General features: G+C 52.2%; 1 protein-coding gene across 1 annotated transcript in view; it reads right to left on the bottom strand.

The window, feature by feature from the left end:
• NDUFA10 (NADH:ubiquinone oxidoreductase subunit A10) overlaps window positions 1–17,522 on the bottom strand; it is a 32,142-nt gene extending 14,620 nt beyond the window's left edge. The window contains exons 1-8 of the mRNA XM_033112263.1: window positions 17,369–17,522; window positions 15,148–15,316; window positions 14,238–14,453; window positions 11,561–11,647; window positions 8,473–8,594; window positions 6,455–6,534; window positions 5,859–5,913; window positions 4,117–4,202 (exon numbers count right to left, since the gene is read on the bottom strand). Coding sequence (XP_032968154.1) covers window positions 4,117–4,202; window positions 5,859–5,913; window positions 6,455–6,534; window positions 8,473–8,594; window positions 11,561–11,647; window positions 14,238–14,453; window positions 15,148–15,316; window positions 17,369–17,446 — 893 coding nt within the window. The 5' untranslated portion in view covers window positions 17,447–17,522. The remainder of the gene's footprint in view (window positions 1–4,116; window positions 4,203–5,858; window positions 5,914–6,454; window positions 6,535–8,472; window positions 8,595–11,560; window positions 11,648–14,237; window positions 14,454–15,147; window positions 15,317–17,368) is intronic.
• Between the last annotated feature and the right edge of the window lie 1,603 nt (window positions 17,523–19,125).

Here is a 19,125-nt window from a genome sequence, read left to right as displayed (position 1 = left end):
GACACCAACAGCGCAGGCGCCAGCAAGCTATGGATCACGGGTAGAGACACAAAATGCTATCAAGGTTGAAAAGGTTACCGTCTCGTACCAAAAGCACACACCCACACTTAATTACACACCAACACACGTAACAGAGACAATACAAAAATGCTCTAAACCACTAATCTGCTCAGGTTCTAGACAGAATTTGTGTAATTAGTAAATGGCATGTTTACAGTCATTATCTTAGAAAGTTGGTCACCATTTTCACTGAGTCCCCCAAATTAAGAAATGGTACCGAGATGAAAATAAACACAATCACCATTGTAAACTGTTATGAAATATCCTTGAGGGGCAGAGGAGCAAAAACCTGGGAAATGGAAAGGCTGGGAGCGTTTGTAGGAAGCGGACTGGAACCGCTGAGGGAGCGCTGGGACTGAACTTTGCAGCAGACGCCTCCTCTGAGCTCCACAACCACGTGACGAAGGCACGATTTCAGACTTGGATTCTGGACGTGGTCTAGAATTGAGTTAGCATAGGTCCGACTGTGTGGAAAACGGCGCTCTGTGACCCGTGGGAGGCGTCCAGGCCGTGCTGCTCGGCCGGCCGCGCAGGCCGTTAGGACGGGAACCTCAGCTTCTGTCCCACATGTTCTGCCCGGCAGGAGCTGACGCGAACAAGAATCCCACGTAATCCATAAAAAATAACAGCCTGAAAGGTCGGAGAAGGTTTCAAGGGACAAAAAGTTTCTGAAACCCCTTCCAGACAGAGTGTGGACACGTACTATCCACAGTGAGTACAGCGAACGAGATTTCAGACCTGGAGGGAGAACACCACAAGGATGTGGGTTTTTAAAGCAAGCTTCAGAATGATACGGTACATACTGTCATTTAGGTATATTTACCAAAACATACACAACTGACGCTCAGGCAACACAGATCTGAACTGCGTGGTCCACTTATATGTGGATTTTTTCAATAAATGTAAAGTCGACCCACCGTGTGCCCAGGTTTCCCGTCTGTGGATTCAACCAACCGCGGACGCGGGGGGCCGGCTGTATGCGTTGTCTTGTGCCACTTCATATAAGGGACTTGAGCGTCCATGGATCTGGTATCTGCAGGCAGTCCTGGCACCAACCCCTCATGGATACCAAGGGACAACTGAAATCCGGGGAGTTATATGCAGATTCCACCTGCAGGGGGCTCAGCACCCCTAATCCCATGTTGTTTTCAAGGGTCAATTGTGCATATATTAGCATCAAGACAAAAAATTAACCCAAGTTTTAAAAACCCAGGAGACTTCGTTTCAGCTCCAACAAGTAAAGAGCTTGAAGCCATCACTCGTCCTTACAGCAACAACAGGAAGAAAACAGTGAAAATCAACGACCTGACCTGGAATAACCTTAAGAACGGCCTGGGGGGTTAGAGAGCACAGAAATGTGGAATGAACGCCACAGAGGACAGAAGGGTGGCAGAGGGGAGCTGGGAACAAACTCCCTGCTACAGAGCGAGCGCCTGTGCGCCACGAGCCGTGGCAGCGCCACCTGCACGGGACTCAGTCAGCTGCAAGCAGATCTGGGCACTTGACAGAACAACGACACTTCCCAGGTGCAGGTGACATGCTTAGAGAGAAGATAAAATGGAAGCACACACAACGCTCCTTTAAACCAGGAGGCAAAAGAGGGGCTGGGAGGAAAATGAAGAACAGATGCAACAAACGGAAAACAGTTACAAACAGAAAAAGTCAATCCAAATACACCAACATTTACTTAAATGTGAACTATCCGAACGCGCCCATCAAAAGACAGAGACGGGTAGAGTAGCTACATGTAGTCTACACGGAGCTCGCTTTCAATACAACCATTTGGGCTGCAAGTGAAGACATGGCGGCAGGCAGACCACACCTACACAGACACATCCATTTCACACAACGCAGACTTCAGAACTAGCAAAACTGTCAAGGGTAAAGAGGGGCCCTGCCTGATGCTGAGGGGCTCGATTCTCCAAGAACGTAATACCCCGAAACATGTACACGCTTAAGACCAGAGCATCAAATGCATGAGGCAAAACGAACACACTCAAAGGAGAAGCAGACAAGTCCGCTACTGAGGCTCTCCAGGCCCCTCCTGCAGTACCTGCCAGACCCAGCGGACAAGCAGTGAGGGTCTGCGACCCGCACACGCCATTCAACCACCAGAAGCTGTCTTCTTGTCACGCTCACTGGAACACCGACGGCGACAAAAAACACTCCAGACCATGGAAGACATCTTCACAAGTACAAGAGTAGAAATCTCACAAAACATGTTCTCAGATCACAATGGAATTAAATCAGAGAGAAATTTATAGCACTGAATGCATGTATTAGAAAAGAAGAAAGACCTAGAGTCAATCACCTAAGCTACTACCTTAGGAAACTAGAGAAGAGCCATCAAACCTAAAGGAAGCAGATTAAAAAAAAAGAAATAAAAACTGGAGTAGATATATCTACTTGACATTGAAAACAGAAAAACAATAGAGAAAAATCTACAAAACATGAAGCTGAGTCTTTAAAAAGATCAATAAACATGAAGAGAACATTTACAAAGGACAAATAGCCAATAAAAATATAAATTGAAGTTCAGTGTTTATAAAATACGAAATAAAGCAAATACTTTTTTTTGGGTCAAAATCACAAGCTTTTGTTTGCTTTTTAACTACACTGTCCTAACAGGGGCTTTCAGATGACAGGCATGAGCTTGCAAACTGGTACACATTTTCTGAGAACAGTTTTGCAAATACAGCAATACCGAGGATGCCAAAAAAAAAATGTACACAAGTGGACATTTCAGTCAACGTTGCTCAAGCAGTAGTTTGCCGTCATCAGAAGTGTCTGGACGCTGATGGGAACTACTTTGAGCACCTCTTGTAATTACAGAAGTCAAACGTGACTTGTATTCATCTTTTGTTTTCACTGTATATTATTACAATTTTAATAGCTTTTTCCTTTCTTACAATGTGTATACATGTTTTTGGCCCCCTCTGTAGTTGTAAAACGCGGCCATACAATCTGACCCAGTAATTCCACTTTTACACCTTAAGAGAGTGACCTGAACTGGAACAAAAATGTGTACGATACGCTCATCACTGTATTATGGCTGTGAAGAAATTGAAAGAACCCAGAAGAGCGATATTAAAGAAACAGTAAGTGAATTTATCTCAGGGGTGGACAAATTTTCTCAGTGAAGGGCCAGATAGTGAGTATTTTAGGCTTTGAGGGCGGCATATGGTGCCTGTTGCAGGTACCTTGTTTTCCTTACAATCCTGTAAAAAGGCAAGAACACTCTTTGCAGCCAAGGGCAGGGTCTGGCCCACAGGCCATGGACTGCCAATCCCTGATTTGCATCTCAATCAATGGTTCAAACAGCAGACAGAGGAGCCATTAAAAAATCAGATTTTTAATTAATAAAATAGGGACATGCTCATGATATTGAAAACAGAATAGAAAGACATGCAGGACGATTTTTATTTAGAAATACATGAGCACACGCACTGAAGAAAAGACTGGAAGAGCCTGCGTTAGACTTGGTATCGGCCACTGTGGCAGCAAAATCACAGGTGATTCCATGTGGGCTCGTTTCCCCCTTCCTATTGCACGTGGGCACGACTCTGACCACTACTGCACTGGGTCCTGCCATGGTTTCGGGGTCCCTCCCCGCCCCCCCAGGTTACACTGCTCGCTTCCACACACTGGTGGGTGGCGGGCGCCACCCCCTACATGCTCCAGCTCAGGGCCCCTCCCGGCAGCCGGCCCTCCCCAGCAGTGCCCGTGGCACTCACTCCCTGCCACTCACTGCCCTTGCTCAGGGATACCTGTCGTCACAGCCTTAGCACGACACAGATTGGCTGACGCGGACACTCCCTCTCCCCCTAAAGTGTAGTTTTGTTTGACACCAAGGCCCCGAAATCGGAGCAGTGCCTGGCTGGTGGAGGAGGGTTAGTGCTGGCTGGCTAACACCACCATCATCAAATCGCTGAGCGCAGAGTGCACGGCCTGTCCGCCTCAGGACGCGCTGCCGCCGGCACCTCCCTTACGACGTAACTACTTCACAATTCTACTGCACACGCGCCAGCTCAAAACCCAGCCGCGCCCCAAACTCACAGCATCCGCAGATGGTGGAAGGTCCGGTCGTCCTGGTCCAGCCACGGCCCCTTGTCATACCTGAGGTACTCAATGTCCTCAACCACCTGGACAGCAAGAGAAGAGCCCCTTGTTAGGGCAGAGCCCCATTTTAGACATTTAACGGCACATCTTAGTGCACTATGAACTACGAGCATCTGGCGGGGAAAATCACACCGTGCAAGTCAGAAGGGAAGTCGGACAGATGCCGACTTCACTGAGGCACGGGGACTGAGTGACAACCCGCCAACGCGGGCGCCTCACCCCGCTGACACTTGGGGAGCTGTGGAAATTACCTGGCAGGCTGGAAGAAAAGGGGCAGGTGAGAAACAGAATCACGATGAGGGAGGAAAACCAGCATTCGTGACAGTCTACTCGTTTCCTCCCAAGTAACTTCAATCCGGAAGCAAGACCCATTCGAAGCGATAAAAGGACAGGAAAGCGAGTATGTTTCCGAGAGCTGCCGCATCGACGTTTCTCGGCCCCAGAGCGTCTGACCTCCCAGAGGGGCGGCCTTTTCAGATGCATTCTTTCCCCGAAACACACCAAACTCTGAGAACTATCTTTAACTTTCAAGAATTTCAGCACACGTAATTAATTATGAACTCAGACAGTCTTAGAAATAAAATGTATTCTTCTTCTTTTCAAATAGGTGCCATCTAATCATTGTCAAAGCTTTAAACATAATCTAAAGCAAATCAAAGTCACAAAAGCAGAAGCTTGGGAAGGAAACGAATGGGACTTAATGAGTGGCAGCAGGACAAGCCACATCTCAGTGGCACTGACCACCGGTCCCAGAGCCAGCTCGCCTGCTGCTCTCCCGCCCCCCATAGAAGCCTGTTCTGTGTAAACAGTTCTCCTTCTGGGGCTCACAGGGGTCTCACTACCTACACCTCCACCCCAGATCATCAAAGCTGTATTTCCTTCTAGAATTTTTATAGCTTTTGTTTTGTTCTTAGTAATCTATGCTTAGTATGTACAATATGAAACAGAACTTTCTTTTGTACCAAATGAATGGTCAACTACCTCAAGACCATTTAAGAAATAGTCCCTTTTCTTCTACTTTTTTATTATCCTTTAAAGTACTGATTTTACCAAACTAAGAGTCACACACACACACACACACACACACGTGAGCCCATGCGTGCGCGCACACATACACATGTGAGCACACACTGGACTCTGTTCTGTTCCATTAATCTATTTATTAATGATTCTATTAATACCACAGTGCTTTCATTACCATAATTTTGTGCTACGCTTTTGTACTTGGGAGGGTAAATGTTCCTATAGTACTTTTCCATTTTTTTTGTTTTTTTGGCTATTATTCATTAACTGCACCGAGACTGACTTGAATTTTTACAAAATGCACCTACTATGGGGAAAGCTGTTATCTATCTGTACGTTATTACTAACTCTTTCCTGTTAATGAGGCCAACTTTCAATTTTACCATCTGCATAATAAAAATGTTGGTACAGATGACCCGGGGTTCTTTGTATGTTCACCATTCTATAATTTTAAGACCATAGAAACTGGATTATTTAAAAGACAATCACAACCTCATGACCAGGGCAGCGTGACAGGCGGGCGTGGAACTTCTCTCACATTGTAAAATACAGACATTTCTAAGACGCGGAGAACTCACCTGATCACCTGCTTCGTGAGACCCTTAGACGTGCCTCAATTTAAAGAATAGTCACAAACTTCCCAGCCATTTGCTTACCTTTTCTGCATCCTCAGCTTCCCTTGCACTATACTGTAAAACCTCACATTTTTCACTGTAAAAAAAGGCAAGATGAAACTAAGTATAAATTTTCCAAGCTTCCGCTAATGTACAAATGAACATGTAATACTGAGCTGCCTGCTACACATAGTAAAACGTCACATTCCTTGAACTGGGTGTCGTGCGGGGCATGGACTGGCTCCCATGGCTTGACCGGCTAAGGAAGACAGTTACAAGTAGAAGTGTGCTTGTGACTAGACGGCGACACCAGCAGGTCTGTGTCCTGGTTCCCCACGGGCATGAGACCAGAGCCAGCAGTGTCTACAGGGCACACGGGTCCCCTCCACTGCCACATAAGCCATCTCCAGTGGACAAGGAGCCTAGGGCCTTCCCCAGCCGTGTGCAGACAGCCGCCAAGCGGGAGTGTTAGGCACACTCACCCACACACCCACCAAATCAAGTGAAATGTCTGCTGTCGTTCTGTCTACAAACATCGCGGACAGCACCCACTGTGACAAGTCAGACAGCGCCCTGGGGGGGCGGGGGGGGGACTTACGGCGTTTTCATCCTATAAATGAATGCTGCCCGTGGCTCACCTCATCTCAGGAAGGAAGGTTTTCTTATAGGCATTCTCGATGTCCTGCAGGTAGGCGGACGAGACCTTCATTTCATGGGGCTGAACAAAGCAGAAGAGGAAAGACGTGAGCCGCTCACACGCCTGCCTGTCACCTGAGCACACGTAAACTGTGGAAACCATCCACGAACACATCTGCTTAGCACAGCTTATGCCGGGGGTTGTGAGGACGTCGCGGTGATGGAAAGCGGCCTTGGTACTGCTCGAATGATTCCCATTCTACCAACGTGAGCGCCCAGGTGTGCCCAGGCGAAGCCACCACATGACCTTCTCAGACTCCAGAAGCACACTTAGAACAGAGAGAACCCCTGCTACAGTCACCCCGGCCGCTTTCGCGGTCCTCCGCGTGCGGGAGTGGGGCCATGGAAGATGACAGACAACACGAGGGGCCACCGGCCCCCTCTCCACCCTCCCCGTTCTCTACCACTCACCCATCCCCCACCCTCCAATCTCAGAAATTTAAAACTCCAATGATGAGTGGCAAGTCACAATGTTTAAAGCCTTAGTTTAGCAATGCTAAAGGCTAAGTTATATTATCACTCACTCTCTTGGGTTTTCTTCATACCGTGTTTCCCCGAAAATAAGAGCTAGCCGGGCAATCAGCTCTAAGGCGTCTTTTGGAGCAAAAATTAATATAAGACCTGGTATAATATTTATATTAATTTTTGCTCCAAAAGACGCATTAGAGCTGATTGTCCGGCTAGGTCTTATTTTCGGGGAAACACGGTAGCATTTACCTCTATTTGATATATTCCTTATCTATTTCCTTGTTTGCTGATGGTCTCACTAGAATGTAAGAATGCACCCTTATTAACGATACAAGGCCCCTTTGGTAAAATGTCCCGTTTTCTAATACACAGTGGTAATTTTAGCAGGTGACAGTATTTAAGACTTTACTTTGAAAAATTAACAAGTAGATAGTTCTAACTTAGACCTCAAAATTGCTTTTGCAGTATTATTCCAGACGATAAGAGTTATCTAGAGAATTCTGAATACATGTCTTTGTTTTTTTCCAACAAACGTCACTGTAACAAGCAAAGGTATTCCAAATCACTCCACTAGTTTTCACTTGCAGTTCCTCCTTCAGCCACTTGATGGACTGCTGAACTTCCAATTCTGAATTACACATCAGCCTTCAGAGCAAATGAAACTTTCAGGCAATAAACACGATGGACAGACGTCAGGTGTGTTTATGCTGAAAGGGGGAGGACTGTTTAGTAGCAGCAGAGGCTCCCGGAGCTTTTCTGCTGCCGGTATAAGAACCCACTGCTCAGACAGGCGTTTCCTGAGCACCTGCGGGAATGCCAACCCCGGGGCCGGGCACGGGGACAGCTACACAGGCAACTCTGCGTCTTCATCCCAGTGTCAGATGGAAGACCCTTCTTCCCCCCAGAACCGTGCTCCGTGGGAGAGACATTGCTAAGCGAGAACTTGTGACAGCGCCAAGTGGTCTGGTTAACCCCGCGTCCTCCATCCTGCCTGCAGAGCCGTGGGAAACCAAACGCACAGGCCAGGTACCTGGTCATCTCGACCAAGGCCACACGTGTAAGTGAACATGAGTGGGGACCACTCCTCTGCTGTTCCTGAGGCAGGAGACAGGCGCAGAGGCACAGACAGTGTGGACTGAAAGGGTATGAGAGGCCGTTTCAGTCTGCAGGAAAATCACAGCCTGAGATCCCCACTAGAGGACAGGAGACACGGCAGAGGGCAGTTCTGTCAGGAGACCTATGCCCGCAGAGGTGTAGGCGACACAGGGGCCAAGAGTGCAATGGCACTGGGAGTGCAGAGCACCGTGGAGAGCAGTGACTGACCTGGGGCCCCTGCTGCTCACTCAGGGGGCCCCACTGCGTGCCGCCCCCCCGTGACAACAGTCAGTCACTGACAGCAGCCTCCCTCAACATCACTGCTCAAAGCTGGTCCAGGTTACACATAATGAGGACACATGACAAGAGGCCGGCCTGCGCCGTGACGCCGACTCACGTTTCCCTTCTGCTGGATCCGACGCTGGAGCTCGGGCACGGGCACGTCGATGTAGACGACCACGTGGGGAGGCAGGTACTCGCGGACGGTGACCTTCTTCACCTCATTGTAGTGGTTCACACCTGGCACACGCGAGACAGGCGCCAGCTGTCAGCTAGTGACACAGGTTTCCGAACGACGCTCCCCTCTAAGCAAACGGGCAAATGTGCATGCGGGTCTCAGAGCCGTGAGCGGCCTGCAGGCCCTGGCGCCCTCGCCGCTGTCAGCACTGGCTGCACACACGACCTGCGGGGCAGTGCCGGGGTCGGGGGCCTCACAGCAACCTCCCGGCCTGCGCTTCGTGTCCCCTGGCCACAGACCCTAAGTACAGGCCCAGAGGTCCAGCCCCTCATACTGAAAGAGGACCGGGCTTCCAGAAAGGGGAGGGCACAAGTGTCCTCAGAGCTGGAATGCATCATACACACCCCTTGCGTGTGTGTTTTTTCATCGCAATAATCAATAAGAGAGTCTGATCTTCTCTAAGAAGTAAAAGACATTTTTATATACTCTATGTTCAACTGAAGTACCGTCCAGGCACATTTCTCCAGGTTCACTGCATTTCAGCAAATTGAATCAGCTACGAGACTCACTGCTGAAGCAGATTCAGTAATGAAACTCAAAGCCAAAGCGGCGAAGGCTGAGGGAATCCTCTCCAGTCATCACTGTAGGAATGGACCAGAGACAGCAATCGCAAGGGACGCCTGCTGTTCGGAGGGACGCTGCACTCACGTCCCGGAGCATGACCCCCGTTGTCACAGGCTCAGGTCCCTCGCCCACCACAGGAGCACTGTCAACAAACCATGGTCTGCAGGCCGTCACGTGGTGGAAACTTCCAGAAGCAACAAACTTGGGTAATCACAGTAACATGCACAGAAAGACAACTATTTTGCTCTGAAGAAAAAGTTCAGGGGACCACTCCTGGTAACTCCTGCTTTAGGGGCAATTCCAGACAGGTCTTTGATCCAAATCCAAGGTCAGCAAGGGACTGAGCTGGTAGAATACGCAAAACTGCTACAGAGGTGTCACCAAAGTGAGGGACGAGGGCTTCCCTGGGGACCCTCTTCCCCGGACCACGACAACGTGACATTTGTCCAAGCAGGGTACAGTCGGCCTCACACTTGCGTCCCAGCCCAGAACCAGGCCCGTCCGCCCACCGTCAGGGAAAAGCGCCTTGCTCTGCCTCCTCCTGTGTGCACCCAATTTCCTCGGCACCCCCGTCGCGGTCCGTTTCTCCAGCAATCCCTCACCTTGGTGCTCGCACCTGCCCTTAGGGAAACTCTCCCCCACCCAGCAAGCAATGAGTCTTGCGCAAGTCACCGGCCCCCTCAAGGTCACTGCTCAGTTCTTGTCACATGAGATCCTATGGTCCGTGTGGCACTGACGACTGTCCCCCTCCCTCACCCCGTGCGTAGCTGTGACCGTTCAGCTTCAATCCTGCCCCGAAGCCTCACCCTCGCCCTGTGGGCTCTGCCAGGATAGCGCGTCCACGGTCCGCGTGCATCCCCAGCCCCTGTCTCCAGCCTGGGCAGCCCTCAGGACAAGGCTCAGACATGCAGCCGCCCGCCACACACCTGCGACTGGCTATGCCAGGGGGTCTCAACCCGAGCACGCCGGCACGAGCCCTCCCTCTCAGCCCCCGCCCTCCGTGTCCTCCTCCCTCGGTGGCCCGTCAGCCAGCAGGTCCATGTTCCCCCACGAAGCTGACCGCCCAGCTTGCCACGTGCACTTCATCTGCATCTCAGCCCCGCCCTCATCAGCTGGCGTCCCCCACTGCCCAGTGTGGGCCTTCATGCTTCGATGCACCCTCAGCAAAGCTCCTGCACGTGAGCTCAAATCGAACCACGTCTCCCCACGCCTGAAACCCTTTGGGGGCTCCTGTGGGCTTGTGGGGCAACCCCTAGCGTCCTGGCCAAGGTGCAGCCCTCCATCCTCGCCAACACCAGCAGCCTGCTGCCAGCACGATGCCCCAGCCACTCCCTCCCCGCTCGTCCTGCTGCACTGCGACAGCTCGCTGGGGCTCCCTCTCCAAGGACGCTGTCCCTAGCAGCTCCCCGTCCCCAGCCGTGTGCTTCCACAGCACTCTGAACAATACAGGGGCCCACAGCACACTCTACTGCAATTAACCATCTATGCACCTTTCACGCCCCCGCCCACCGCAGGACAGGGGAGCCTGTCTGATTATCGTCATGTCCCTGGTGCGTCACACGGCCCGCACACAGCCTGCGCTCCAGAAGTGCTGGCTGACGGCCTCAGCTGCTGCTCAGAGTGTCCCTGAGGGCCAGTGCCCTGGTCACGACAGGGCTGTGGCTGCCTGCAGGCCCACGGACGGCCCACCCAGAACGGCAGGGCATGCGCAGCCTGGCCTCACACTCGGTGACCACTCGTTAACCAACACCGCGTACTCGGCCCTCCAGATCAGAGCTGCCCACTGCCCCAGCCAGCGGGCACACAGCAGGAAGCGCCACGGGCAGACTGAGCACTGCCCCGCACACGCCTAGTTACAGACACGCTGGCCCACCAGGTGTGCTTCCATCGCACACGAGGTCGGGCAGCCTGAAACCAGGTCTTTATTCCTGTCCACCTGCCACTGCCAGACTTTCCACAGCACCCAACACAGAGCTCCTGTTCGGGGAGCGCTGGGACAGCACTGTTAGAGGGACAGAAAGGACGGTGACAGTGCTGCCTGTCACCAGGTACCGGCATGAGATACGACATCCTCATGATATACAGAGGATAGTCCAGTGTAATTACACCGATCAGCCAAAGAAAAAAGCGTAGGTTATCTCGCTCGGCTGAACAGACAGCCAGGGAGGTTTCCTGGGGACTGCGGCTGGAGGCTGGGGGTTAAGCTGTGTGTTCAGGGATCCAGGCCAGCATCCCACGTTCACAGGATGTAACTTTAGGATGGGAAGAGGGTGGAGGAACCGTTTTCCCTGCGGAAATTTAATGGCTAGTGACACCTGATCACCTTGCACGGACACGCGAGGGGAAGTGTGCAGAGCCCGCAAAGCAGCTCAGCACCCCAGGAGCGGGCCCCCCGCGGACTCACACTGCTTTCGGATATAGCCCTGGTTATACATGGCCTCCACGAACACAAAGTCACTGTAGATGGAGCGTTCCAGCACGACACCCTGTCCTGTTGAAAAACGGGAAAGAAAATACAAAATCAGACACAGTAACGAAAGCACTGAATCAAGTCATTCCATTTCAGAAAGGAGAAATAACAGTTATTTATAATCCCAAATATTTTCAAAAGAATACTCACGCACTTCTAAGCCGGAAATCATTTTCAAAAACTATACTACTTTATGATTTGGGCAATAAAACATTGTTTCATTCTGTCAGCTACAAGGAAAGAATCCAGTTAACAGAAAGTCCTTTGGTTTTGAAACACAGGTCTCCCCACACCATGCCCGCTATAACCCTGCTCCTGCCCCCACCACCCCCCCTGAACACCCCGGGGTCGTCTTGGCCCCCTCCACCCCCCATCCCACTCATCAGCAAACCACCCGCTAGCTTTCTCCCAACGACGGTGCGTCACTGTCACTTCCAGAGTTACCTTCTCAGTGCAAGGCCTCCGTCTGACAAGGCCCGTGTCCAACCCCCTTCTTGCCCACCCCAGCCGGCCGCCCTCCCCGACAGCAGAGTGGCATTTCCAGACCTCAGCCAGACCGTTACTCCTCCACTCCAACCTCCAACGGCTTCCTCCCTCCTTCACAAGAAAAGCCAATGGCCCAACCACGTCGCCCAGGCTCCTTCTCTGACCTCATCCCTGTCCTCTCCCAGCCTCACTCATTGCCCTTGGGCCCAGGTCACTACAGCACAAGCTCCTGTTTCCCCAGGAGCTCCCGCTGTCCCCCTGCACTCAGCCCTTTTGTGCCTGGCAGAGGTCCCTCTGACCTTCCATCTGGCAGAGCAGCCCCCAGCCCTGCTCTCTGCACCTCCCACTCACGACCTGACGTGACACAACTTTCCCCACCTTTACTCTGTATCGCTCCTATTGAGATGTAAGCTCCAGGGGGCGGGGCTTCACTGGCTGGTACCCCTAGTTCTTAGAACACAATGGCACACAGCAGGCACTCACTAAGTACTCAAGGAATGCATTAATACAAGACAAAAGGAAACAAATTTTCATTTCAAATGTTTCTTTTTAAGTTTAAGAAGTGGGGACTCCTAAGACAAGGTTGAAGTATGCTTCATAAAGGACCTGGAGAGAGCCAGAGTGTCAGCATCAGCTCTAAGCTATAGGTGGGTTCCTATGAGCTGGGTGCCAGGAGGAACACCCAGAGCTAGACCACCTTCTTTCTCAGGAGCAGGCTAACCAAAACTTACCCTCGTGAAACAAAAAGGATGACTAACGTAACGCTGGAAAAGCAAGACAACAACTAGACTCTGTAGCCATTTAAACAGGGAGTGCTGTCCTGCGTCTCGCAGCACACGCTGTGGATGTGTGACCCTTCCTACCAAACATGAGGCGGGGGCTCTCATTCAGTGCAAGTGTCTGAAGACTCCATCAGTTCCCTGGGGGCCTGTTCCCAAGCTCAGCCCCTGTGACGCAGAGCTAGGTGGCAGCTGAGACACCTGTAAATAAGCTTGCCAGGTAACTGGCAGCTGACCAGGTGTGGCAACCACTGCTATGTAAAGCAACTGGTACAAACCAGCAATCACACACACGCACACACACGCATACACATAGGTGCACACACACGCATGCGCACATGCGCGCACACACAGACATGCACACCCGCTTCATGTCTACCGGAGACCTCTGGACTGCCATGACCTGGTGGCTTTGGCCAAGTCCTGGCAGTGCGTCTGTGGCTGAGTCTAGTATGCCCTAGAGACTGAGTTTAGCCCACCCTGCCGGTTCCCAGGAGGACGAGGTCCCTCCTGGGTCCTGACCTCACACTGCACTCTGCGAACACCTGTGCTCCTGCCCCATGGTCCCCCTCACTCCGGCAGATACCATCCAGGGTAGACACTCTACTGCTACAGGTGTGCCCCGCCTCCCTCACCCCTGCCCTCCTCTGAAGGGTGAACCCTCACCCCGCAGACAGACGGCGAATTCCAGCCAGTCCCCAGCCTTCAGCAACAGCCCTGTCTGTACAAGTCACGTGCCCATCTCCACGAGCACGATTCCACCTCCTTCCAATCACTCACACCGTGTTTCCCTGAAAATAAGACCCAGCCGGACCATCAGCTCTAATGCGTCTTTTGGAGCAAAAATTAATATAAGACCCAGTATTACTATATTACATTATATTGTATTACATTATATCATAATATCATTACATTGTATCATATTATATCATATCATATTATGTTAGACCCGGTCTTGTATTATAGTAAAATAAAACCGGGTCTTGTATTAATTTTGGCTCTGAAAGATGCATTAGAGCTGACGGTCCAGCTAGGTCTTATTTTCCGGGAAACACGGTAGGTTCTCTTTCCTCCACCGTGTCGACACACATGGCATGGAAATTCCACATAATCCATAAACCTCACTCTGTCCCCTAAAATGAAACTATGTTAAGTGAATTTTATTCTGAAGCAACAATCACCGTGGCTCTTGGGGACTTTATGATCTTATGGGGAGACAGAACATGCCTCACCAAATGCCCTTAAAGAAACGCTCGCCAATGGCAATCTAAAGTGGCCGAGCTCCAGAATGGGGTTCAAGTGCATGCCACGCCTGCTGGCGACCTGCCCGCCCCTGGCGACTGCACCTGTGCTCAGCAGGTGTTCCAAGGCGTCCGCATACTGCAGGAGGCGGTTGGCGTACAGCCAGGACTGCAGGCGGTAGCTGTTGCCATCATTACTTTTGGGGTCATCATAAAACTTCTCCAAACTGCAGTTGCCACTGAACTCCACATCCAGGGGTCTTCCATCTCCTGTGGTGCTGTCTGCGTAGTGTATCCCTGCTTCAGGAAAGTGCTTCAAGCCTGAGGAGAAACGGCCAGTGACAGGTGATGTGGCCTCCTCACCCCCCCATTTGCGAGCAGCGGGGACTAGCAGAAACCGGCCCGACTGAATACCAGTGCTGGGCTGGCCCGGGGGAAGTCACCCGCACGCCTGTTCATGCAGTGCAAAACGGAGCACCCAAGATACTGAATCAGGACTAGAACACGCGTGTAAGGGCAGCATGTCGGCTACAGGGCTGCCCGCAGTGGGCCCCTTGTACGCTATGTGAACCCCTCCTACAACTAGGGGAGCCCCCGTGGGCACGTGGGCAAGTGCTTGTCAAGAGCTACAGAAAGGGACAATGGACATACACCTGCCCCAGGAGTCAGGAAAGCATCCTGGCTCCGCTGTGAGCACCCATGCGCCCTCAGCTTCTCACGGAGTCCCCATCTGTGGTGACAGCCCTCGTAACGCCCGTTGCAGAGGGCGGTGAGAAAGCTCAAGGAAGACAGCTCATAAACAGGCTCTGCGTCCAGCCCAGGGTCAAGTGCAATTCAAACTCACCATGCACTCATTTTTTAACTTTCCAAATATGAAAGATTAAAAACAGCTTCTCAATAAACACTTTAAAAATGTAAAATGCCTACCATATGCCCAATGGACATTAAGGGAAAATCAAAGCCAGAGAAACACCCAGCACCCAGGAGAAGCGGTCATCCGCACGTCAGCTCATACCTAGTTTCTCTGCTATTGCTTTTGCAACCTTGCTTTTTCCAGAACAGATATTGCCATCGACAGTGATCACTTTGCTGCGTTCTGTCAGTTTTCTGGTCGTTTTTTCACCGAGTATGTACGCCAGAGGGCCATACTGCAGCGTGCACGGCACACTTGTATGGATTCCTCCCTGCAAAACACAAAGCACACAGCAGCACGTGTCCCGGTTACTGCAGCTGCCAGCAGCAATTAGGTAGAAATGCCAAGAAGGCCCTTGGTTATAAAATGCCAACCTCTATGTCTCTATTACCTATTTGCTTGTTCAAATACCAGTCTCTCTACCCTGTCCCCACTGTAGGCTCATAAGGACAGGGGGATGGTCTGCTTTGTTCACTGCTAAATCCTCAGGGCCCGGAACAGGGCCTGGAACAGAATATGCTTACCATATTCAATAAAAATTGGGCAGATGGATGGAAGAATGGCCGAGTAGGGGGTCGGGGAGATGGAGAGCAAGGCAACGGAAACTACTTCTATAGTCCCAACTTGTGTCCTCATTACCTCCCTACACGGCCTGAAAGTGCCTGAGAGCTAACGGACCTAAAACAGAACTTGAACATCCGTGCCCTGACCCTAACGTGCTCCCTCACGAGCTCCCTGTCTACTATCGACCAAGGAACACAGAGCAAACATGGCGACCATCTTTGATATCCTCCTCCTCCCTCCGACTCTGGGTCACTCACAAAATCCTACAAATCTCTGGAGCACAGCACCGCTCATCCTCACCTCTCTATCTACAACGCAAACACCTGCCTCACCACCTGTTTCCGACATCCCCACTCTATTTTCTGCACTGAGGCCAAAACAACCCCTCCCCTCCAAAAGAAACACAACGGAAAGTAAAAACTGAGAACAGTTCAGAGATTGTACAGATCAGTAAGAAAGACAGGCTAGGAGTGCATAGCTTATTTTAAAAGTATTAAAAATAGCCAATACCATATGAAAACAATGTTCAATCTTGCTACAAAAAGCAAACAAAAACAGTACTAACAAGGAGAAAAGACATTTTTGTGCATCAGACTGAGAAGTGCTTTATTTTTTTAAATGACGGTGTGCAGTGCTGGGACGGGACAATGCCCTCAGAACCTGCCGGTCCTAATGGAACCCGGAGTGTGGGCCGAGGGCTATGGGGAGGTACCTACCTAAGGGAACATACACAGATCTGGGAAAGGTTTACCTACAAGATGCTCAATGAATCTACTTTCTAGCATCAGAAGTGTAAACAGACACGCAATGTCCAACAACAGGGGAGGAGCTAAAAACCTCAGGTGTATCCCCACTGTGGATATACTCCTTTTTCCCTGGACCTGGGGAAGCTTGCCCTGTAGAGGGTAGTGCCCAGAAGTGGACACACGGCTCCGGTGGGTCTGTCTAGTGTGTACACTGCAGCAGAGTCTCACCTCCTCTACCCAGGGGCCCTCACTTCCCCTACCACAGGTCCCAGGACACTGAGTATTAAAAAAAAAACAAGAAAACACTTTTCTTACTTTCTTCTCCTTTGCAGCCTGTTAGCTCCTAAAAACATTTACCTTTCAATATCACTATTACACTGCTCTGTTCAAAATTCTTAGCACAGAGATCAAGTCTCCTTACAATCTGTCACCAATACAGCTCCAGCCACTAGCAAGCAAAGCAGCTCCGATAGGGCCACAGCCACACAACGAAGTTTGCCTGAGGTCTCCCGGCTCAGCTCTTTCGCGCCCCTCGACCCCGCCGCGCACACCGTCCTCTCCCAGCGCAAGTCCCCGAAGCCTCCAGGTGTCACCTAAATGCCTCCCCGTTTGAACGCCACCCCACCGCGGCGCGCGGCAGAGCTGCGACGTGAACGAGTGCGGGCTGAGCGCGCGCGCCCGGGCTCCTCTGCGCTCGTCCACACCGGCCCTCCGTCTGTCGCACAGCTGCCCCCGGTCTGGTGTGTGCAAAGCGGCGTGGCAGCCCGGGCAGCCGGCGGCGGGTCACCGCCGCGCCCAGCGTTCTGCTCGGAGCTGAGGTCACAGGGCCGGGGGAAGCGCGCGGCCCCTGTGGGGTCTGCCCGCGACTCAGGAACGAACACGCCCGGGGGCAGGGCGCGCCCCCCGACAGTGACCCCGGGAGCGGCTGCCCCGGGCCCGGGGACACGAGGGAGGGGCGGCGCCGGGAGGACAGGCCAGGACCCCCCACGGCCCCCGCCCGCCCGCCGCCTCACCACGCGCTGGGCGACCGCCGCGAGGCCCCGCGCGGACGCGGACGCGGGGACCACCAGCCTCAGGAGCCTCAAGGCCATGGCTCGGCCGTCGGCAGCGGCTCAAGGACCCGTGGGGACGCGGCCGCGACGGGGTCCTCTCCCGCGGCCGGCGCGCCGCAGTGACGTCACGGCGGGTGCCCGCGCGGCGCCTGTCGGGAACTTCGGGCGCGAGCGCAGGGCTCAGAACGGGCCGGGGGCCCGGGGGCGCCGCGGTGCTCCGCGCCCGACGTCCCTTCGCTTCCGCCTGCTCGGGCCCTCGCAGTGCCCGTCCGCCAGCCGGGGCCTGGGGCGCCGGGAGAGGCGCTACCGAGCCTTCGCGGATTCCGCGGGTCCCGCCCGGCGCCCGGGCGCTGAGCGGCAGCCCTCCCGCCGCCCGGCTTCGGCTCGCCAGCAGCCCGGGTGGGAGCTGCGACTCACGCCCACACTACTGGGTGACAGCCCCGGAGAGCGTAGGAACACGGCACGGAAAGCAAACGGTGGTGCCAGGGCCGCCTCTGACAGTGGGGGTGGGGCTCCGTGCTCAGGGCTTCACCTCGTTTGATCCTTTAATCCTTGCACCACTCCACAGGTAAGTAGTGTTTCCTTTTTTTAAGCTCTTTTTGGTATGGACTGAATTGTGTCCCCCCCAGATTCATATGTTGAAGCCCCAACCCCCGATGTGACTATTGGGAGATGGGGCCTTTGAAGAGGCAAGTAGGGTGCAATGGGGTTCAGTGAAGTCGTTGGGCTGGGGTCTCATGCAGGGGGACTGGTGCCCTTCTGAGAAGAGGAAGAGCCACCAGGAGTGCGCGTGCGCAGAGAAAAGGCCATGTGAGGACACGGAAGGCGGCCGTCCGCACCCCAAGGAGACAGGTCCCAACAGAAACCAACCCTGCGGCCACCTTGACCTTGGACTTCCAACCTCCAAAAGTGTGGAAAAATAAGTTTCTGTTGTTTAAGCTGCCCGTATGTGGTACTTTACAATGGCAGCCTGGGCTAATACACTTCTCCTTAAAAACAATGTTTATTGAGGTACAATGTACATATTCTCAACGGCACAGATCTTAAGTGTTTGGCTTGATGAGTATTGACAATTAAATGCAGCCACCCACAGACAAGACAAAATCCTATCACCCTGAAAGTTCACTCGTTTCCAGTTAATCCCACCCCCGACCCACCTGCACTAACCCTGAGGCAACTGCTTTCTGACCTATGTCCCCCAGGTTTAGCTATGTCTGCACGAGCACTTCTTTTAAATGGAACCATGATTATGGACTCCTGTCGGGCTACCTTCTCTCAGCACCACGTTTGCGGGAGGCACCCACGCTGTTGTGGAGACCTGTACCCGTTGTTTTATTGCTGACCCCCACTCCATTGCTTGTCCATCCTCCCAATGAGGGCGTTTGGGTCAGCTGCAGTTCGGGGCCGGTACGAATAGGGCTGCTTACTCTCGTACAAGTCTTTTACCTTTTTTTTTTTTTTTTTTTTTTTTTTTTTTTTTTTTTTTGGTGCACACATGTATTAATTTCTCTCACACAAATACCTAAAAGTGGAATTTGCAAAGAGACAGACTATAGGAGATTTGGAGGCTTGACCAAGACACCACCAAACCAGTTCCCAAAGTGGTCAGACCTTTTCCACTCCGAACAGCAGGGGGAGTTCCAGAAGAGGCTGCACGGCCTTGACCATATTTGATGTCTGTGTTTTTCACTTTAGACTGACCATTCAGACAAAGTGTG

Source organism: Rhinolophus ferrumequinum, chromosome 8, assembly GCF_004115265.2.
Source record: "Rhinolophus ferrumequinum isolate MPI-CBG mRhiFer1 chromosome 8, mRhiFer1_v1.p, whole genome shotgun sequence".
Taxonomy (NCBI): Eukaryota; Metazoa; Chordata; class Mammalia; order Chiroptera; family Rhinolophidae; genus Rhinolophus; species Rhinolophus ferrumequinum.
The sequence above is the reverse complement of the archived record's forward strand: the minus strand, read 5'-3'. Positions and strand labels throughout refer to the sequence as shown.